Source organism: Balaenoptera ricei, chromosome 14, assembly GCF_028023285.1.
Source record: "Balaenoptera ricei isolate mBalRic1 chromosome 14, mBalRic1.hap2, whole genome shotgun sequence".
Taxonomy (NCBI): domain Eukaryota; kingdom Metazoa; phylum Chordata; class Mammalia; order Artiodactyla; family Balaenopteridae; genus Balaenoptera; species Balaenoptera ricei.
Window position 1 is genome coordinate 47,784,710 of NC_082652.1, and position 24,074 is coordinate 47,808,783.

At 33.9% G+C, this 24,074-nt stretch overlaps 1 protein-coding gene across 1 annotated transcript in view; it reads left to right on the top strand.

Moving 5' to 3' along the window:
- RNF138 (ring finger protein 138) overlaps positions 1-14,407 on the top strand; it is a 40,189-nt gene extending 25,782 nt beyond the window's left edge. The window contains exons 5-8 of the mRNA XM_059893906.1: positions 7,969-8,025; positions 8,863-8,974; positions 10,354-10,461; positions 12,084-14,407. Coding sequence (XP_059749889.1) covers positions 7,969-8,025; positions 8,863-8,974; positions 10,354-10,461; positions 12,084-12,152 — 346 coding nt within the window. The 3' untranslated portion in view covers positions 12,153-14,407. The remainder of the gene's footprint in view (positions 1-7,968; positions 8,026-8,862; positions 8,975-10,353; positions 10,462-12,083) is intronic.
- Positions 14,408-24,074: the final 9,667 nt, after the last annotated feature.

Here is a 24,074-nt window from a genome sequence, read left to right on the forward strand (position 1 = left end):
CAATAACTGAAATGAAAAATACACTAGAAGGAATCAACAGCAGAATAACTGAGGCAGAAGAACAGATAAGTGACCTGGAAGACAGAATGGTGGAATTCACTTCTGCAGAACAGAATAAAGAAAAAAGAATGAAAAGAAATGAAGACAGCCTAAGAGACCTCTGGGACAACATTCACATTATAGGGGTCCCAGAAGGAGAAGAGAGAGAGAAAGGACCCGAGAAAATATTTGAAGAGATTATAGTCGAAAACTTCCCTAACATGGGAAAGGAAATAGCCACCCAAGTCCAGGAAGCGCAGAGAGTCCCATACAGGATAAACCCAAGGAGAAACACGCCGAGACACATAGTAATCAAATTGCCAAAAATTAAAGACAAAGAAAAATTATTGAAAGCAGCAAGGGAAAAACGACAAATAACATGAGGGAACTCCCATAAGGTTAACAGCTGATTTCTCAGCAGGAATTCTACAAGCCAGAAGGGAGTGGCATGATATACTTAAAGTGATGAAAGGGAAGAACCTACAACCAAGATTACCTGGCAAGGATCTCATTCAGATTCGATGGAGAAATCAAAAGCTTTACAGACAAGCAAAAGCTAAGAGAATTCAGCACCACCAAACCAGCTCTACAACAAATGCTAAAGGAACTTCTCTAAGTGGGAAACACAGGAGAAGAAAAGGACTTACAAAAACAAACCCAAAACAATTAAGAAAATGGTCATAGGAACATACATATCGATAATTACCTTAAACGTGAATGGATTAAATGCTCCAACCAAAAGACACAGGCTTGCTGAATGGACACAAGAACAAGACGCATATATATATATATGCTGTCTACAAGAGACCCACTTCAGACCTAGGGACACATACAGACTGAGAGTGAGGGGATGGAAAAAGATATTCCATGCAAATGGAAATCAAAAGAAAGCTGGAGTAGCAATACTCATATCAGATAAAATAGACTTTAAAATAAAGAATGTTACAAGAGACAAGGAAGGACACTACATAATGATCAAGGGATCAATCCAAGAAGAAGGTATAACAATTTTAAATATATATGCACCCAATATAGGAGCACCTCAATACATAAGGCAACTGCTAACAGCTCTAAAAGAGGAAATCGACAGTAAGACAATAATAGTGGGGGACTTTAACACCTCACTTACACCAATGGACAGATCTTCCAAACAGAAAATTAATAAGGAAACATAAGCTTTAAAGGACACAATAGACCAGATAGATTTAATTGATATTGATAGGACATTCCGTCCAAAAACAGCAAGATTACGCTTTCTTCTCAAGTGTGCACGGAACATTCTCCAGGATAGATCACATCTTGGGTCACAAATCAAGCCTCAGTAAATTTAAGAAAATTGAAATCATATGAAGCATCTTTTCCGACAACAGTGCTATGAGATTAGAAATCAGTTACAGGGAAAAAAACGTAAAAAACACAAACATTTGGAGGTTAAACAATACGTTACTAAATAACCAAGAGATCCCTGAAGAAATCAAAGAGGAAATCAAAAAATACTTAGAAATAACGATCCAAAACCTATGGGATGCAGCAAAAGCAGTTCTAAGAGGGAAGTTTATAGCTATACAAGTCTACCTCAAGAAACAAGAAAAATCTCAAGTAAACAATCTAACCTTACACCTAAAGGAACTAGAGAAAGAAGAACAAACAGAACCCAAAGTTAGCAGAAGGAAAGAAATCATAAAGATCAGAGCAGAAATAAATGAAATAAAAACAAAGAAAACAATAGCAAATATCAATAAAACTAAAAGCTGGTTCTTTGAGAAGATGAACAAAAGTGATAAACCATTAGCCAGACTCATCAAGAAAAAGAGGTAGAGGACTCAAATCAATAAAATTAGAAATGAAAAAGGAGAAGTTACAACAGACACCACAGAAATACAAAGCATCCTGAGAGACTACAACAAGCAACTCTATGCCAATAAAATGGACAACCTGGAAGAACTGGATAAATTCTTAGAAAGGTATAACCTTCCAAGACTGAACCAGGAAGAAATAGAAAATATGAACAGACCAATCACAAGTAATGAAATTGAAACTGTGATTAAAAATCTTCCAACAAACAAAAGTCCAGGACCAGATGGTTTCACAGCTGAATTCTATCAAACATTTAAAGAAGAGCTGACACCCATCCTTCTCAAACTCTTCTAAAAAATTGCAGAGGAAGGAACACTCCCAAACTCATTCTATGAGGCCACCATCACCCTGATACCAAAACCAGACAAAGGTACTACAAAAAAAGAAAATTACAGACCAACATCACTGATATCACAGAAATTGAGACAGAGATGTAGAGAACAAAAGTATGGACACCAAGGGGGGAAAGCCGGGGGTGATGGTGGTGGTGGTGTGATGAATTGGGAGATTGGGATTGACATGTATACACTGATGTGTATAAAATGGATGACTAATAAGAACCTGCTGTATAAAAAATAAATAAAAAAATAAAGGTTTTATTAAAAAAAGAGTCTATGATATTGTAAACCAAATAGTTCTTAATGAGAAAGACAGCTTTTCCTGATAATAAAAGAGATTATACTGAAGTGCTTTGCCCATAGGTCCTCAAAAGAAGAAACTAACATAGTTAAAAAAAAATTTCAAAATAAACCCTTAGATCATTTAATCAATTCAGCATACATTTATTGTACCTTCTGAACTACTGGGCACACTACATGTTATTGAATATGCAGGGATGGGTAAAACAGACATAATCCCCCTTTCCATCTGTGTAAGCAGTATAACTTCCAGTCAAGTCATCCAAAATAAACCAACACTAGTTTCAGTCAGATAAGTCAGGGTAAAACTATTTACCATAAACTAATAAATGTTGGTGAATGTTTAACAAAATTATTGCATTCGTATGGGGTAGTTTCTTATAATAATTATGTAGCAGTGCTAGTTATTTTACTAACGCCATTTCTAGTTCATAACATAAAATTCTGATTTTAACATGTAGGACTGTATCTTTCTGTTTTCTTTAGCTACTAGAAAGGAGAGAGGGAGGATGCATGTAATCATTAGATACCAACACACATTTCTGTTTTATTTTCCTTGGAAATTATTTGGTCTGCTTGCAGGCTTTTCCAACTCATCTTAACTCTTTGTAAACATTAATAACTGGATGTCAGTAAACCTGTAACAGTTTAGTCCAAATACAACTCTTCACAAAGACTGAAAGAATGAAATTTGCAAACAATCTTATGTTTCTAACAGATTTCTCTCCGAGGTGTTGAACATTTTCAGTGGCTAAGTAACTATTAAGGAATCTGGTACAAGTATTAGATAAAATGTCCTTTTCCTTATTTATAGGCATTCATGATATATTCTGGATAATAATTCTTTATTACATGCAATACAAATATATTTACATTTTTTCCAAAGAATTAAAAATTATTTTTTTGCTGTTTTCTGAAACGTGTAAACATAGAACTTGAGATTTTTCTTTGCATTTTAAAGACTGGAAATGAGGTACTCTAGTATTTTGAAAACTGCCTTAGGTAATATCATAATTTAATTTAGCATAAAATGGCATAGTCATGCATAAGTTTTTTGAGCTTTTTCTCACCCCTTTTTTTATTGTGGTAAGAATATTTAACATGATGTCTACTCTCTTAACAGATTTTTAAGTGTACAGTATAGTATTGTTATATACAGTATAGGCACAGTGTTGTACAGCAGATCTCTAGAACTTACCTTGCATAACTGAAATTTGTACATGTTGATTAGAAACTCATTTCCCCGTCCTGTAGCTCCTGTTAGCCACCATTCTATTCTTGGCTTCTTTGAGTTTGACTATTTTAAATACCTCATATAAGTGGAATCATGCAGTATTTGTCCTGTGACTGGCTTGTTTAACTTAGCATAATGGCCTCAAGGTGTATTTATGTTGTCACAGTTGCAGGGCTTTCTTTTCTTTTAAAATTGAATAATATTCCATTGCATGTATATGCCACATTTTCTTTATCCATTCATATCTTTTTTTCTTTATCCATTCACAAGATTGTTTCTATATCTTGGCTATTGTGAATAGCGCTGCAGTGAACTTGGGAGTGCTGTTTCTTCAAGATTCTGATTTCACTTCTTTTTGATAAATACCCAGAAGTGGGATTGCTGGATCATATGGTAGTTCTACTTTTTATTTTTTTGAGGAACTTCACTATAACTGTTTTCCATAGCAGCTGCACCATTTTGCATTCTCACCAACAGTGTACAAAGGTTCCAGTTTCTCAACATCCTCACCAACACTTGTTGTCTTTTGTTTTTTGATAATAGCTATCATAACAGCTATGAGGTGATATTTCATTGTGGTTTTGATTTGTATTTCCCTGATGATTAGTGGCGTTGAGAATCTTTTCATATACATGTTGGCCATTTGTATGTCATCTTTGGAGAAACGTCTATTCATATTTTTAGCCCATTCTGTAATTGGGTCATTAGTTTCTTTGCTGTTGAGTTGTAGGAGTTCCTTATGTATTTTGGAGATTAACCCTTTGTCAGAAACATGGTTTCCAGATACTTTCTCCCATTACATATGTTGCCTTTCACTCTTTTGTTTCCTTTGCTATGCAGAAGCTTTTCAGTTTAATGCAGTCCCACTTGTCTGTTTTGGCTTTTGTTGCCTGATTGCAAATATTTTTGATCAGTCTTTGGCTAGTCTTATCGTGTCTTTTGACATACATAAGTATATTTATATTTTTATATATATTTATTTTTATGTTTTTTTGCTTTTTGTGTCATGCTTGAGAAATCCTTTCCCACATCATAAAATTATGGAAGATATTTTCTTCTTTAACATTTTAAAGCTGTGCTTTTCACATTTATTTTGGATGTATAATGTGAGGTAGGAAAAATTTTCCCCATGTGATAACCATTTGTCCCAGTACCATTCATTGAGGAGTCCATTCTTTCCCCACTGATTTATAATGCCATTTTGGTCCTACACATCTCTTCTGTTCTGTTGCTTCGTTTATTCCTCTAATACCATGTTATCTTAATTACTGTGGCTTTAACAATACGTCTTAATATCATGTAGGGAAAGTACTCCCTCTTGTTTTACCTAGAAAATTGTTTCTGTTATTCTTGGCCCTTTGCTATTCCATATGAATTTTAGGATCAGACTTTTGAGTTTCCCAAAAATTCCTGTAGAGATTTTGATCGGAAGCATTATAAAGGTTGAATTTATTGAAATCATAGATTAATTTGGAGAGAATTGACATCATATGATACTCATTTTTCCCACCCAGTTTCCCACCTGTTTATCTCTTCCATTAAAAAAAAAATGCAGTAAAAGAAGTCCATTTAGAGCACACATAAATATGTTCTAGTATATCTTTTCCCAGTAAAACCTTATAGTTTTTGTTGCTGTACAAATGGATCTTTTTTCCTGTTTTATAATCTGAGTGGTTATTACTAGTGAGTAGGAATATTAAGGATTTTTATGTTAATCTTTCATTTAGCAACTTTGCTGATTTATTAGTTCTAATAGTTCTAAATAATTTACCTGTAGATTCTTTTGGATTTATTACGTAGAAAATCATTTGGTTTGTCAGTGCAATTTTGTCTCTTATTGCTTCATTTCGTACTTGATTTATTGCATTAACTAGGGCCTCTATCCAGTATTAAATAGAAGGCACCTTTTTTTTCTTGATTTTAGTGGGAATGCATCTAAAATTTTATTGTTATGGATGGTGTTCACTACAGTTTTTTTAACATATTCTTTATCTGTTCTATGATGCTCTCATCCTGAAGTTAAGATTTCTCCATTGAATGGTTCTTACTCATATCAGAATCTTGTATGCAATTAAAAAAAAGTATACATCTGGCTTCATTCCCAGATACGCTGCTATCTAGAGTTTAGGGATTTGTACTTTTGAAAGCATTGTGGGTGATCAGAGGCTTTTTTGTTTTTGTTTCCATCATGGAGGTTGAATTTTAGTGAATGGTTTCTACATCAGATGAAATAAGTGATCATATGTTTTTTAAATTGATAGTATGGTTGTCAGTAATAGATATTCTATTGTTGAACTCATTCATGCATTTCTAGAATAAATGAGTAGGCTCCCATTAATAGCCCAGGGCATGATACAGGATGATCAGGAAGGACTAGAATGATGATAACAATAATAATGGAAAATAGAGAATTGTAAATGTAGGTGGAAGGGAGAAAACATTTAAAAAGGGCATTAACTTTGATATTAAAATGCTTTAAATCAGGAGTTTTGTGATTGCATACCCGACCAGTGAAAATAATTGAGCATGTACTCCCAGTATGTGTGTGTTTATTTTAAAACTATGCATGTGTTTTATAGTACTAATACTTTACGCATAACACATGCAAAATTTAAGTGAGATAAAGATGAAAAAGTTACTTTAAAAATAAGTTTGCTTTATTTAATGGTATAAAATATTTTCATTCTTCAAGTTTTATTACTGTTTTTATTGAAAACAATATGGTTGACTATGATTTCTAAAATTTCTTAAAATCTTGGTTTAATACAGTGACAGTAATTTAAAGATTTGAATCTAAATTCACTTTACTTTGATACTTGGTCTTGATGACTATCATGGCTGAAAAGATACCTACAACACACAATACAGATCCAAATGGAAGAGTATGTCATAGGTTGAGATTCCTATATTTTTCAGTCGCATTTGGTAAATATTAAAAGGGCTTTTGTTGAAATTTTCCATAGTCTCTGATGATGTTGTAGTTGGTCTTACAAACTAATTGGAAGTTTTTATATTTTATTAGGGCATGTTCAAAACCCAATGATTATATTTATTTGGAAGATTTAAAAACAGTTTAGAAAAAGCTGTTACCAACTTTAAATGTATAGATATGAGATTTTTTAAAAAATAGGTGACATACTGTTTTTGGTTAAGTCATAACATCCCTTTAACAAATGCACTCTCCGTAGTTTGAATTTATTTTGAAAAGCAGTTTTTAGTCTCCACACTGTTAAAATACCACCTTTACCTGCAGAGACAGATTAGTAACTGCTAAGAAGGTGCAAAATAGTGGTTTAATAGTCTTCTATTTGGGCAGGGAAGCTTTCTTGCAGAGAATATGTGTGGAGACACAACAGTATTTTCACAGAAGGGAAATGACTGTCTTTGGAGAACATCTGTTAGGTAGATGATATAGTATTGCTTGTCCTTTTGTAAAAGAAAAATGAAAAGTCAGTTTTCTAAGTTTCACAACAGTTTTTTTGTCCACTGCCTATCTCATTTTTATTTTAATGTTTCTGCTCTTGAAAGGCCTTGTTTTTATAAAATTGACTACATTGATGAAATTCTATAATGCACGACTGACAATCCTCATATGGAATGCCCACTTTTCTCTCAGGATTTCTCTGATACTGCGTATGACACATGACTCTGGCATGGGGTCCCAGTGAGGACATCAAGTTATTCTGTATATTAAATGTTGGAAAGCCTAGTTCCTTTTTGGAAAATATAAACATAATGAACATTCAAATATTTTTTCTTAACCTACTCCATTTTGGATGCTACAACCTTAAACTATATCCTAGTTACAAGTCAAGAAGTTCACAAATTCTTGATTCTGCCCCAGCATTCAGAAACTTACTAGTCCAGGTAGCGGTAGAGGAGTCTCTTAATTTGAAAGTCTAAAGGACCTGGGGAAATGTTCATGCTATGGATTTAAGACAATTCTGCAAAATACTATATTCTCTATACTTTTGTAACTATGCCTAAATTAATTTTTAAAGGACCTCATAAGCAGTCTTCTTATCAGAATTTATTTGAAAAGTAATTAATGCCATAGTTATGTCATAGTTCAGAACTATTTGAAGTTCAGGCTTCTCAAACAAATTCAGACTGGTTGTCTTCATTAGCAGTTAATGAATCTGTGTTGTGCTTTATTACTTGAAGTATTAACTTTTCCCCCTCCCCCCCATGCCTCTTAAGTAATAGGAGTGAAACATCCACATCTGATAACACAGAAACTTATCAAGACAATACAAGGTAAGCTTTTGAATTTCTATTATTTTAGTAAATAATACCTATCACTTTGTAATAGTGGATTTTTAAATTAAAAAATTTAAATTCAGTTAAATCATTAGACATAATGCATAAGTTAGCAGTTTAGAAATAAATGATGCAGTTGCTTTTACAGGTCACGTTAAATTAGAAGCGTGTAGCTCTCCTCTTTCACTGTGGTCAGGTTTCTTCCATGCATAATTTAGGCAGAGTTGTCAATATTGAACTGTCCCTTGCTGAAACTGAGATATTAAAACCCAGTGATGCATGATCCTCAAAATATTTTGAAACGTTGATCATTCTGATGGCTGATGCTTTTGTTTTTTCACTTTTCCTATGAATTTTGTATGTTAGAGTCTTAGAACTAGGATAAATTAAAGATACACCATATGGATGTAAGTCTTTTAAAAGTTTTAATTTCCTAGATATGGTGTTTCCATACTGGGACACCATGGGATATTTAGAATTTATGGGGGACATACAGTGACATCTACTGGTTACAGGAATGACTAAATTAAGTTGTTTGAATCTAACTACTTAATAAATGGGACAGCTAGGTTTGTTATTATTTTTGTTTAGGCTTCTTGTAGAGGCAACATGAAAAAATTTCCTAGACACTAAGGGTACTGTAAACTGAGATTGTTTAGGAATATCTATTGTAGATTATTTATTGAAAACATAGTTTTTTAAAAATGAGAGAACCTTTGATTAGTCTATAATTATAACTTTTAAAGAAAGAAATAATTATTGGTCAAAAAATAGCTCATCATTTTTACGTTATGATCTCAAATTCAGTATGCCGCATTTAAAATTGTTTTATAGCTCTTCCGGGCATCCCACCTTTAAGTGTCCCTTGTGTCAAGAGTCAAATTTTACCAGACAGCGTTTACTGGATCACTGTAATAGTAATCACCTATTTCAGATAGTTCCTGTGGTAAGTATGTATGTTTAAGACAGTCTTCTGTTTAAGGTATGCTGTCCCATTTATTTTACTTCATGTGTACAAGGGAAAGTGGTTACTTTAAATTTGGTGGGGCATTATCAGTAAGGTATATTTTGTCAACAAAGGATTGATGACTGTGAAGCGAAATGAGATATTTAAAATCCCAGTAACTAACTTATAAAAAGGCATATGCTTAATTGTGAGCGTAAAGTACGAGAATAGCCTGGAAAAGAGCGGAGTAAGGAAAGGTGAACTGAGGACTCACTACCAAGGAGTAGCATTGTAAATTGTATCCTTGCAGAATGTGGTATATGAGTGCATAGAGCAAGGAAGGAAAAGAATCATACTTTCTTTTTGATGCATACATATCTTTTTGATGCCATTTTGAGGGTGTGTATGAAAGTGGTGAGACCTTTTTTGATGACTGAAGGAGATAGAGCAGAGTGCAGGATTCCAACATAGTGTTAATGGTTCTACAACTCCACATTTGGAACATGAGTTTCAATTTCAACTGTACATCGAACAGGAGAAACTGAGCTGGAAGAGATACTTCCCATTTTGATATGTAAATATTTTCTTCAGAAATTAGAAGGAAAATGTATCAATAGATAAAATAAGGATTGTGGGTACATCTTAGCAATTTTACAAAAAGTTGTGGAAGAGTATGTCCCAGTATGCCCTTAAAGTCTCGTGTAGCGCCAAGGGAGATACCCCACCTACTTTGCTCATTAGGAGAGGGTCTGTTACTGTTAAGTCAACAGATACAGTGCCAAAGACGTCTCTAAGGAAGAATCTCATATTTAAGAGATTTCATTTGTTTTATATTGCATTAGTGAATTTTTGTTTCTGCATTATATTCAATATAGCACAAACTTTGGCTATAGTCCAGTTACTAAAGTTCTGTTTTCTTTCATTTCAGTCTGTAATCCATTCACTTTTTAAGATGTACTTACTTCATTTGAAACCTTAAGGATACAATTTAAAGCTTCCTTTACTTTCATCTTACTTATAAATGAAATTAAGCTAATAATAATAATTATATCACAGTTATTGTGTGGCTCTAATGAGATTACATACTGGTTATTGGTAATTATTATTACAGTTGGTTAAGGCTGGATATGGTATTTCTGTTAAAACAGTAGAATAATGAGATTTAAGTAATAGAATATGTAAGATCTCTCTTTTTATTGTGTTGTGTTAGATTAGTGTAATTTATCTAAGGTAATTTGGTCTATAAATAATCTATTCATGAAATTTGGCTCTTAGAAATGCTTTTCATGTAGATTTTTTTGTAACATGTTTTAATACTTTCAATGATGATGTTTGGTTATTTTCATTATTTTTTATTTGAAATACTGTGTTTCTTATAGACATGTCCTATTTGTGTATCTCTTCCTTGGGGAGATCCTAGCCAGATTACTAGAAATTTCGTTAGTCATCTAAATCAAAGACATCAGTTTGATTATGGAGAATTTGTGGTAAGTGAGTTTTTCAAGATTAAGAAAATACCATTTAAATATTGAAGTTAAGTTAACTTTTTCAATCTAGACTTGAGTTTTGAGGCAAGATGTATCATACTGGACAGTTATAGAGCAAGTTCTGTTGTTTTTATGATAATATAGGTGAACTTTGGTTTGTAGAAGTGGTGAAAGTTGAATTTACTGTCCACCTTCTATATTAGAGAGATAATTAATAGAGGAAGAGCAAACCCCCAGATTAACAAAAGGATGATATATATGTAAACTGTCTAGATTTAAGGAAAATTATACCTGCTAGAAAAGTAAAATTGGTATGACAGGTGGAGGATGTATTTCTCGTGTAGTGTAAGTAGCTTGTTAAGCTCATAATAGATTTCTTATATCTGCACGTGAGACACATTCTTTTTAAAAATGAGGGAGCTTATTTATGTAAAGCCAGGTTGAATGGTAGATTCTGGCCTTAGTTCACTGCTTTAACAGAGTGCATGAGGGAAGTTATATAATATAAAAATGGATCCCCAGAGCAAAGCATGAGGTTAATTTCTACTTCCCAAATGTGTCTTGATAGTTACAAAAAAAAAATCATATGACTTTCGTTTTATTAATTGTGAAATTGCATTTTATTCATCTTCAGTGAATTAAAACCTTGTCTGATTCAAGATTCAGCCTGACAAAGAATGGTTCATACTTGTTTTCCAGTTTATGTAATAAGCACAGACATGTGCAATTCTGAGAATGGCATGAACAGAATTTCCATTTCTTCTGCCCTCCAGTGCTAAAATTATGTCATTCTTGATATATATATTTTTTTATTTTGTGTAATTTGCATTTTTTAGTCATACTGTATAAAAATGTATGTAATAATATTTCAAATATATGTAAAATTCAAGTGTACTCTGATAATTTTAGCAGTTTTATGGAGTAATTATAGGTTATTCTTAAATTCTCAATGTAAGAAAGGTTACTGCATCTGGAGAACTATGTGTTTGGAAAAACAAAAATTTATTTTGTGAACCACTTTTGATCTAATTGTCAGATTGTTTTACCTTGGCACAGAAGAACATGTAATTTGAGTTATTTGAGATTGTCAAATGGAGGCCTATTTTAAAGCAAATCCATGGACCATAATTGAAAGGAAATAGAATTTTTCAAGTTAAGGAGCAGTAGTATAATCAGATTGAGTGAACTGTAGTTTTTACCTTTATGTTATGATTAAGATGATGTTAATTCAACTCTCTTAATGTAATAAGTGCTTATTTTCTTTAAAATGAATATACCTTCCGACATTGGCATTCTTTTCTAGAGATGACAGAAAATTTATGATTGTGGGTTACCCTTAACTATACTACTTTCAATTAATAACTTATCATAAAGCACTGTAACTCTCAAATTTCATTCTCTGCTGATCCTCTGTTGTTTGTCAATTATTCCTAAATAATTATAACTGAATTTTTTAAATTAAAAGTTCAGGTATTTAGTGCTTATATTTTAAAGAAGTATATGGTGTAACCTAAACTGTTTCAAGTATGTGTAATGTGTATCCAGATGTGTAATGTATTGGACTAAGTATTGAGTAATTGAGTATGTTTTTCCTATTGACATGTTAATGTTACTGTTTTTAGAATCTTCAGCTAGACGAGGAAACCCAATATCAAACTGCTGTTGAAGAATCTTTTCAGGTAAACATCTGAAGGCTGTAGACGTCTCTGCATCTTTGTACCTGCAAGTGCCATCTTTAAGGAGAAAACTACATGAACTCGCCGTTTCAGTAACTTGATGTGTATATTAATAAAAGTAATTCAGTCTATTGTTTTAGTTTTTAATTGAAAAATAAAGGTGGGCCATCTAAAAACTTCATTCTCTTGATAAGTTAAAAGATAAAAGTTAGGACATTATCTTTAAAAGCATTAAAAGGATTATATTTCATTAATGTAATGGTGATAAAGGGAATCCCTGTTGTACTTATCTTTTTTATATTACATATTGAGTTTTTCCTTGCTTTTGAAATTTGGTGCAGTTCCTCCCGTTGACATTATTGTACACAGGTAACACAGTACCAAATTGTGAAAGATGTGATTGATATAAACCTAACAAATCTGAGCCAGTTATTTGAGTTGCAGAATGGAGACTTGAAGTGCTAAATGAAACAATCCAAAGGAAACTTTTTAAAATACAGATTCTAGCAGAAGAATTCAACTATTATAAGAAAATTGTATTTATATGACGTTTAGTATTTTTGAAGACTAGTGAGATTTCTTTACTAATCTTGACTCTTTAAAAAGTGAAAGCTCATTTATAGATACTTCCTTTTTGCTGTTAGAAGGAAATATCAAGAGAAAAATTTATTTCTTTGGTGGGCAGTTGATAATTTCAAATCTTGTTTGTTTGGCTGACTAATTTGTAAGCCTAAAGTACAGTAAGCTGAATTACAGCTCTTTGGCCTCAGAATTTTCAATAGCAGAATTGATGATTAGCTAAGACGAAACTTTTATTAGAAACTTTCAGTTGGTGATATTACATTCTATATATATATTTAAATGAGAGGTTTGACTTCATCTCAGTTTAGAAATTCGTTCAAATCTAAAGATGTATATGCATATATACATACACTTTTGTATGTGTATATACACATATATGCATGCAGTTTGTCAGGTTATATACAGAACTTCTATTAAGATTTTAAAAATGCACAAGCAATATGGGATCGAAGTATTTATCTGATTTGATTAAAATTTTGTATGTCACCAAATTTTTAAAGTAACAGTCAAATGCTGTCATCTACTTGGCTACTATTACACCTTAAAAATGAGTTTACACACCTACACAATTACCTGTTTATATGGTGCTCATTTGTTATCTTAAAGGTAATGTGGGACTGTAGTAGTGAGATGGATTCTACCAGCCACTCTGTTTCATTAACATTTTAGTCAAAAACTGGGTTTGTTCTTAGTATTCATTAATGAGAATCATAAAGTAACTTGTACTAGAAGGCCCAAATCACAGAATAAAAGATAAAGAGTGGATTAGCTGACATTCCATACTAATACATTGTTGATGCTTTCTTTAAAATAAATAACTTAAAAGAACATAAAAGAAAATCTCAGAAGTAGTTTGCTGCTAATATATACATATATTGTATAAAAAGGTATATTTTGGTTTTGTTAAAATCCTTGTTGACTTTTCTACAGTGAACATTTTTTTAACTTGATTTAATAAAAATGTTAATTTTGGAAGTGGAGTTTTGTAAAAACCTTTTTCAGTCAAGCAGTAATTTATGGGTAGTAATAACAATCACCAAAAAAGCCATACATCTTAACATATGCCTTGGTTGTGTCATTCGAAAGAGTGATGTTTACTATGTGCTTGAACATTGCTCTGCGGTTACATGAGTGTAATTGTAAGAATAGCTGTTTAACGAACTCTTTTTTAAAAAGACTTTTGACCATAGGTTTTTCCAGTTTAAGCAATAACTTTAGTACTTTCTTTCAAAATTTAGGACTTCCAGTATGTCAAGTTAAACCATTCTGAGATTTGAGAACTTCTTTAAAGGAAAATTGTAGAGATCATCTTGAAATTGTGTTTTGAAGTTTGTGGGTTAGTTATATATCATTTATAGTCTGGTGTGTCTTTCATATAAGTTTTTTTCATAAGGAAAATATTGACTTTATTTGCTTTTATCTGGGAGCTCCTCAGTATGGAAATGTTTGTTTAAAACCTCCCATCCTTTTGTCAGTGGATTAGGAATAGGGATTGGCTTTACAGATACACAGTTTAAATTCATGAGACAGTCCTTGTTTTTAATATGCATATAGCTGAGTCAGGATAAGGGAGGAAACTGTATTGATGCTCTACCTAAATTTCAGAATACCACTTACAGGTGTCAACAAATTACAGTTTATGTTGTTAAACAGTCTTATTTGAGATGTATTGCTTTATTTTTCAATTAAACGTGGTTTTCTCCTACTTGTGTGTCTAATTAAAATTTTGTCGAGAGGCAAACATGATAACATTTAACTCTCATAACACCCTGGAAGACATGTAGGAGATAACCCATTATTTTGCACTTAAAAAAGTGGATAGGAGAAAGATACCAGATGGTGATCCTATATGTTGGGTTTAACTTTACAAACCTATTTTATCTTTATTTCAAATGTTAATCAACTTACAAAGCTATTTTATCGAGTGTTCACACAGCAGGATTTTCACACCATGCTAGCAACCAGACACAAAGCTAGTTAACTGGTTAACAGACATTTTTAAATGGAAAAGTTACCCTCAAATAAGGTATCAGGGTTCTAAGGATATATTGCCAAATACGTCACATACCTGTTGCATGCTTAGCAAGTATTAATTACAATCTTCAGTGAATTATAACTTTATAGGAACCCTTTAGGGCTGCTACTCAAAGAATAAACCCTCTCTGGAGGTTGTGATATTTGTAGAAAAGGTGTGGCCCAGGATACATGTAAATACGTGTACTATAAAACGTAATAGAAATATGAATAAAGTACTCATTCCACGATACCACTTAATATGCAATATAATTTTCTAATTAGGCAGTACAGTTCTGAAAAAAGATGGGGAATGGCAATGAGTTATATCAAGAGACTAAAAGAAGATACAGAGACCTGAAAATGTGTGTTACAGCCTGCATCACCCCAACAGCGATTGTCCAATCCTGAGGCTGAGAAATGGGAGTGACTGCACTGTCGCTCACCCCGAAATGAGGAAGATAAATGTGTGTATTTTATTAGGTACTTGACTGGCAAACTTGCATTACACTATACCATGCAATTTCCTGTGTAATAAGAATTCTTTATAGATTGGTGAAGGATATACCATTGCAGAATATAAGATGAACGGGCAGGGGAGTGAATACGGAGGAGACGTTAATGAATTATAGCCATTCTAAGGAGGTTATGGAGAGGAAGAAAATACACAAGATGTGAGGGAGGAAATGGCATGTCTGTCTAAATGGGCAAAATAATGGTATGTGACACTGAAATTGTGAACAATAGCCTAAATAATCAGAGCACAGATCAAGAAGAGTTGCTAGAATCCCGTAAGTCCCCTTGTTCCTACTTGCCACTACTACCAACTTTTTTTTTTTTCCTGGCCATGCCACGTAGCATGTGGGATCTTAGTTCCCCTACCAGGGATTGAACCCGTGCCCCCTGCATTGGAATCGCAAAGTCTTAACTACTGGACCACCAGGGAAGTCCCACCACCAACTTCTAATACCACAGATTGTTTTGTCTGTTTTTATACTCTTAAAAATGGAAGCACTCAGTAAAAATTATATCTGGCTACTTTTGCTCAGTATTGTTTTGAAATATCTAGGTCAGTTTTTAGTCTATAGCTACCTACAGTAAATTGTCTTTTCTGTCCAGAACAGAAAAGCTAAAAAGTAGCTTCTAAAGCTACTTTTAAATACTTGTGTGGAAGTTAAGTGTATTGCAAGTGGTTCTTTCTCCATGTGTGTTGACACCTAGTGGTTCCATGTCTAGATAAAACCTGAAAACTGACTGGTCTTCCCCTCGTAATAACTGAGGAAAAACAGGTGAAGAGTGTAACCAAATGGTTTTCCACTGAAACCAGGTAAGAACCTGACCTTTCTAATAAACTAGGTATAAGATGTTCTGTTTTCAGGGCATTTTGTAGGAACAAGATTTTAATAAGTATGTAAGGACTATATTTTCTGGCAATATTGTGTAATGCTACCAGTAGAAACTTAAAGGGCTGCTGCAGTAGATACAGAAGAAGGGGTAAATGCATCTTTCCTAGGATACTAAAAGCATTTAAAACAACCAAGCCTAGTTTCTTGGGCTAGATAGCCTAGTTTTGATGATTCTGCAGGTTGATACATGGTTTTAGACAAATTATTTAGCCTCTCATCTATGGATTGTGAAGATTAAGCATTAATACACAAAGTGCTTGGGACAGCCTGTTACCTTTACTATTACTGTGTATTCAGTACAAACTTACCAATTATGTTTACATCTGGCAAGTCTCTTCAGTCTCTATAAAATTTTGTCGGGAAAATCTGTAATAATTTTTTCCCCTCCTTTTAGAATATAGAACCTAAAGGGTTATTAAGTCTTCACTAGCATCAATTTTTGTAGGAACATCTGAGACATTGTCTCCAAGAAGTACAAATACTACAGACAATGAGAAATTCTAAATTAAAAGTACCTTTTAAAATAATCCTTATAAAGAATAATCAGCTGATGATCATCCTTCTGTTTAGAAGAAAACTTACAATATTTGTAATATTAGCAAATCACTTGAATAACTTGTATATGATTACCTAGGTTATTTGGTAGTCTTTAAGACCTTTAAGTTTTAAATCGTTTTTCTGACCTTTTTGAAAAGTTCATGAATGTTTGTTTAGTATTACTCTATACCAACTTTTTATGTTTCCAGATAGAATATTAAACTCATTACATTAATAATATTTTTAGTGGAAAATAAATGTTTCAGCGAGGTTAGTGGCACTGTTTGGCATCTTTACAGATCTCTTTAATATCTGGCTTAATGGATGATAGCTGGGTTCTTATAACCATCTGCATTCAATCTGTTGTGATAGGTTGTTTTGGTTAAAGGATATGAAGGCAATCTAGTTTCACGTAGATAGTGTAGTTGGAAAAGGGAATATTAGTAACCTCAAAAAAAAAAGATATTTGTGGACATTCTTTGATAATACACCAAACTCGGCAAATGGTAATCTGCAATCTGAAACCATGTCAGACTTTTTGTGCACTGTCACAGTAAAATCCCATTTGTCTATCTTCCACTTTGAATGGATCTTTTACCCATGCATTATTTTGTAACATTGTTTAATGGTCAGTTGGAAAATGGTAGCATGAGTTATGTAGATGTTCCAAATGTTGACACATTTAAAAAATATATCAATCATATCTGTTAATATGACCATTGATTGAGAAGATCACAGCTTTTTCAAAATTCTAATTTTTGCTTAAGACCTCAGATTTTATCATTGCAACAAATAGTTGGTTGTTTCCTTGAAGTAAGTCTGAATAAACATGGTTCATCAGTTGTTCTTTCAAGCAAAAATGGCAGTGCGATAAAAAGCAAACAGCCGATTGAGCTCAAAACTTATAGTTGCACAAGTACATTTCCTTGAGACAGTCATTGCACCTTGTAAGTGCTTTGTGCGTTATTTCCGTATCATTATACAGAATATCAAAAAGACTTGTACTTAAGGATTAAATTTTAATACAATTAAAGATTTCACCGATCAACGGGTAAAGCTGTTTTCTCCCCTCTGGCACTTGGGTGCATGATATAAATACTGGTATGTTTGGTGCCACTGCCTTGATTCATGCTAAGACACCAACACTGCAAATAACATGGTAAGGTAAGTAAAAATGTCTTAGTATTTTTATGAAAATATTTTTGACCTCACAGACCCTTGGAGGTGTTCATGTTCAGAAACCATTTCCCCTTCCCCAGGGTTCATATACCACCCTTTTGGTAGAGAATATGTTTTGTTTTAGCACATTCTTTGCATTTTCTTCATGGTGTCGTGTAAAGTACAAAAGTTTTGAATTTTGATGAGGTCCATTTTATCTTTTTTCTTTTTCCTTTCATGGGACTGTGCTTTTGGTGTCTTGTCTAAGAAATCTTTGCCTAACGTCATATTTTCTATATTTTAAGTTTTATCGTTTTTTCTTTTCCATTTAAGTCGATGATCTGTTTAAGGTTAATTTGTGTATGGTATGAAGTATAGCGCTTGCATGTAGATATCCAGCACCTGGCTTGCCTTTCCCCAAAGAATTGCATTGGCACCTTTGATAACAATCTGTTGACCATAGTAAAAGGATTTATTTTAGGACTCTGAATTCTGTTCTATTCATCTATATCTGTCCTTATGCCAATACTACACTGTCTTGATAATTGTAACTTTATGGTGAGTATTGGAATCCATAAGAAAGTCCTTCAACTTTGTTCTTTGTCAAAACTGTTTTGGTTGTTATAGGTCTTTTGCATTTCCATGTAGATTTTAGGATCTACTCATCAGCTTCTGCAAAAAGTATGGTACTTTTTTTATTTATTGAGGTAAGATTGGTATATAACACCATATAAATCTCAGGTGTACAACGTTGTAAACTGATATTTGTATATGCTACAAAAGTAATCACCACCATAAGTCTAATTACCATTCATCACCATACAGTTGATCCCCTTCACCCATTTTGCCTTCCCCCACCAATCCCGTTGTCTTCTGGTAAGCACCAATTTGTTCTCTGTATCGATGAGTTTTTGTTTTGTTTTGCTTGTTTTTTTTTAGATTCCATGTATAAGTGAAAACATGTGGTATTTGTCTTTCACTTAACAAAATACCCTCAAGGTCCGTCCATGTCTTAGATGCCATGTCTTTTATGGCCAGTATTCCATTGCATATATGTAACACATCTTCTTTATCCGTTCACTTACTGATGGACACTTAGGTTGTTTCGATATCTTGGCTATAGTAAATAATGCTGAATATTATTTACTAAAATGAACATAGAAGTGCATATATCTTTTTTTTTTTTTGAATAAGTCATGTCACTTTAAGGAACTAGAACCTCTTAAGGAAAATAAAATATGTATTTAAATAGCTATAACACAAATGAATATGATGGTGAAACAAACTGCTAATATAATTCTGAGAAAGAGAATTTGCAGCTAGGATTGCATATATCTTTTTAATTTGTTTTCATATTCTTCAGATAAATACCCAGAAGTTGAATAGCTGGATCATATGGCAGTGTCTGTCTGTCTTTCTTCCTTCCTTCCTTCCTTTCTTTCTTTCCTTCTCTCTCTCTTTCTTTCCTCTCTCTCTCTCTCTCCCCCCCCCCCTCCCTCATCCCTCTCTCTCTTTCTTTTTGGCTGCATTGGGTCTTCGTTACTGTGTGTGGGCTTTCTCTAGTTGCAGCGACTGGGGGCTACTCTTCATTGCGGTGCATGGGATTCTCATTGCGGTGGCTTCTCTTGTTGCAGAGCATGGGCTCCAGGCACGTGGGCTTCAGTACTTGTGGCACACGGGCTCAGTAGTTGTGGCTCACGGGCTCTAGAAGCACAGGTTCAGTAGTTGTGGTGCACGGGCTTAGTTGCTCCGCGGCATGTGGAATCTTCCCGGACCAGGGCTCGAACCCATGTCCCCTGCATTGGCAGGCGGATTCTTAACCATTGCGCCACCAGGGAAGTCTGGCAGTGCTATTCTTAACCTTTTGAGGAACCTCCATAATGTCTTCCAGATTGGCTGCACCAATTTAACATTCCCACCAACAGTGAACAAGTATTTCCTTTTCTCCACATCCTCTCCAACACTTGTTATTTCTTGTCTTTTTGATCAAAGCCATTCTAACAGTTTTGAGGTGATAATTCATATGTCTTTTTATTTTCATTTCCCTGATAGTGATGTTGAGCATCTTTTAATGTGCCCCTTGGCCGTCTGGATGTCTTCTTTGAAAAAATATATATTCAGATCCTCTGCCTGTTTTTTTTTTTTTTTTTTAAAACATCTTCATTGGAGTATAATTGCTTTACAACGGTGTGTTAGTTTCTGCTTTATAACAAAGTGAATCAGTTATACATATACATATAGCTCCATGTCTCTTCCCTCTTGCATCTCCCTCCCTCCCACCCTCCCTATCCCACCCCTCTAGGTGGTCACAAAGCACCGAGCTGATCTCCCTGTGCTATGCGGCTGCTTCCCACTAGCTATCGGTTTTACATTTGGTAGTGTATATATGTCCATGCCACTCTCTCACATTGTGCCAGCTTACTCTTCCCCCTCCCTGTATCCTCAAGTCCATTCTCTAGTAGATCTCGTCTTTATTCCCGTCTTGCCCCTAGGTTCTTCATGACCATTTTTTTTTTGTTTTTTAGATGCCATATGTATGTGTTAGCATACAGTATTTGTTTTTCTCTTTCTGACTTCCTTCACTCTATGACAGGCACTAGGTCCATCCACCTCACTACAAATAACTCAATTTCATTTCTTTTTATGGCTGAGTAATATTCCATTGTATATATGTGCCACATCTTTATCCATTCATCTGTTGATGGACACTTAGGTTGCTTCCATGTCCTGGCTATTGTAAATAGAGCTGCAATGAACATTTTGGTACATGACTGTTTTTGAATTATGGTTTTCTCAGGGTATATGCCCAGTAGTGGGATTGCTGGGTTCTATGGTAGTTCTATTTTTAGCTTTTTAAGGAACCTCCATACTGTTCTCCATAGTGGCTGTATCAATTTACATTCCCACCAACAGTGCAAGAGGGTTCCCTTTTCTCCACACCTTCTCCAGCATTTATTGTTTGTAGATTTTTTGATGAAGGCCATTCTGACCAGTGTGAGATGATATCTCATTGTAGTTTTGATTTGCATTTCTCTAATGATTAATGATGTTGAGAATTCTTTCGTGTGTTTGTTGGCAATCTGTTTATCTTCTTTGGAGAAGTGTCTATTTAAGTCTTCTGCCCATTTTTGGATTGGGTTGTTTGTTTTTTTGATATTGAGCTGCATGAGCTGCTTGTAAATTTTGGAGATTAATCCTTTGTCAGTTGCTTCATTTGCAAATGTTTTCTCCCATTCTGAGGATTGTCTTTTCGTATTCTTTATGGTTTTGTTTGCTGTGCAAAAGCTTTTAAGTTTCATTAGGTCCCATTTGTTTATTTTTGTTTTTATTTCCATTTCTCTAGGAGGTGGGTCAAAAAGGATTTGCTGTGATTTATGTCATAGAGTGTTCTGCCTATGTTTCCCTCTAAGACTTTTATAGTGTCTGGCCTTACATTTTGCTCTTTAATCCATTTTGAGTTTATTTTTGTGTATGGTGTTAGGAAGTTTTCTAATTTCATTCTTTTACATGTAGCTGTGCAGTTTTCCCAGCACCACTTATTGAAGAGGGTGTCTTTTCTCCATTGTATATTCTTCCCTCCTTTATCAAAGATAACGTGACCATATGTGCGTGTGTTTATCTCTGCACTTTCTTCTTGTTCCATTGATCTATATTTCTGTTTTTGTGCCAGTAGCATGCTGTCTTGATTACTGTAGCTTTGTAGTATAGTCTGAAGTCAGGGAGCCTGATTCCTCCAGCTCCGTTTTTCTTTCTCAGCATTGCTTTGGCTATTCGGGGTCTTTTGTGTTTCCATATAAATTGTGAAATTTTTTGTTCTAGTTCTGTGAAAAATGCCATTGGTAGTTTGATAGGGATTGCATTGCATCTTTAGATTGCTTTGGGTAGTATAGTCATTTTCACAATGTTGATTCTTCCAATCCAAGAACATGGTATATCTCTCCATCTGTTTGTACCATCTTTAATTTCTTTCATCAGTATCTTATAATTTTTTGCATACAGGTCTTTTGTCTCCTTAGGTAGGTTTATTCCTAGATATTTTATTCTTTTTGTTGCAATGGTAAATGGGAGTATTTTCTTAATTTCACTTTCAGATTTTTCATCATTACTGTATAGGAATGCAAGAGATTTCTGTGCATTAATTTTGTATCCCGCTGCTCTACCAGATTCATTCATTAGCTCTAGTAGTTTTCTGGTAGCATCTTTAGGATTCTCTATGTATAGTATCATGTCATCTGCAAACAGTGACAGCTTTAATTCTTCTTTTCTGATTTGGATTCGTTTTATTTCTTTTTCTTCACTGATTGCTGTGGCTAAAACTTCCAAAACTATGTTGAATAATAGTGGTGAGAGTGGACAACCTTGTCTTGTTCCTGATCTTAGTGGAAATGGTTTCAGTTTTTCACCATTGAGGACTATGTTGGCTGTGGGTTTGTCATATATGGTCTTTGTTATGTTGAGGTGAGTTCCCTCTATGCCTACTTTCTGGAGGGTTTTTATCATAAATGGGTGTTGAATTTTGTCAAAAGCTTTCTCTGCATCTATTGAGATGATCATATGGTTTTTCTCCTTCAGTTTATTAATATGATGTATCACATTGATTGATTTGCATATATTGAAGAATCCTTGCATTGCTGGGATAAACCCCACTTGATCATGCTGTATGATCCTTTTAATGTGCTGTTGGATTCTGTTTGCTAGTATTTTGTTGAGGATTTTTGCATCTATGTTCATCAGTGATATTGGCTTGTAGTTTTCTTTCTTTGTGACATCTTTGTCTAGTTTTGGTATCAGGGTGATGGTGGCCTCGTAGAATGAGTTTGGGAGTGTCCCTCCCTCTGCTATATTTTGGAAGAGTTTGAGAAGGATAGGTGTTAGCTCTTCTCTAAATGTTTGCTAGAATTCGCCTGTGAAGCCATCTGGTCCTGGGCTTTTGTTTGTTGGAAGATTTTTAATCACAGTTTCAATTTCAGTGCTTGTGATTGGTCTGTTCATATTTTCTATTTCTTCCTGGTTCAGTCTCAGAAGGTTGTGCATTTCTAAGAATTTGTCCATTTCTTCCGTGTTGTCCATTTTATTGGCATATAGTTGCTTGTAGTAATCTCTCATGATCCTTTGTATTTCTGCAGTGTCAGTTGTTACTCCTCTTTTTTCATTTCTAATTCTATTGATTTGAGTCTTCTCACTTTTTTTCTTGATGAATCTGGCTAATGGCTTATCAATTTTGTTTATCTTCTCAAAGAACCAGCTTTTAGTTTTATTGATCTTTGCTATTGTTTCCTTCATTTCTTTTTCATTTATTTCTGATCTGATCTTAATGATTTCTTTCCTTCTGCTAACTTTGGGATTTTTTGTTCTTCTTTCTCTAATTGCTTTAGGTGTAAGGTTAGGTTGTTTATTTGAGATGTTTCTTGTTTCTTGAGGTAGGATTGTATTGCTATAAACTTGCCTCTTAGAACTGCTTTTGCTGCATCCCATAGGTTTTGGGTTGTCGTGTTTTCATTGTCATTTGTGTGTAGGTATTTTTTGATTTCCTCTTTGATTTCTTCAGTGATCTCTTGGTTACTAAGTAGTGTATTGTTTAGCCTCCATGTGTATGTATTTTTTACAGAATTTTTCCTGTAATTGATATCTAGTCTTGTAGCGTTGTGGTAGGAAAAGATACTTGATACAATTTCAATTTTCTTAAATTTACCAAGGCTTGATTTGTGACCCAAGATATGATCTATCCTGGAGAATGTTCCATGAGCACTTGAGAAGAAAGTGTATTCTGTTGTTTTTGGATGGAATGTTCTATAAATATCAATTAAGTCCATCTTGTTTAATGTATCATTTAAAGCTTGTGTTTCCTTATTTAATTTCATTTTGGATGATCTGTCCATTGGTGAAAGTGGGGTGTTAAAGTCCGCTACTATGATTGTGTTACTGTCGATTTCCCCTATTATGGCTGTTAGTATTTGCCTTATGTATTGAGGTGCTCCTATGTTGAGTGCATAAATATTTACAATTGTTATATCTTCTTCTTGGACTGATCCCTTGATCATTATGTACTGTCCTTCTTTGTCTCTTATAATAGTCTTTGTTTTAAAGTCTATTTTGTCTGATATGAGAATTGCTACTCCAGCTTTCTTTTTTTTTTATTTAATTTATTTTTATTTTTATTTTTGGCTGCGTTGGGTCTTTGTTGCTGTGTGCGGGCTTTCTCTAGTTGTGGCGAGCGGGGGCTACTCTTTATTGCAGTGCG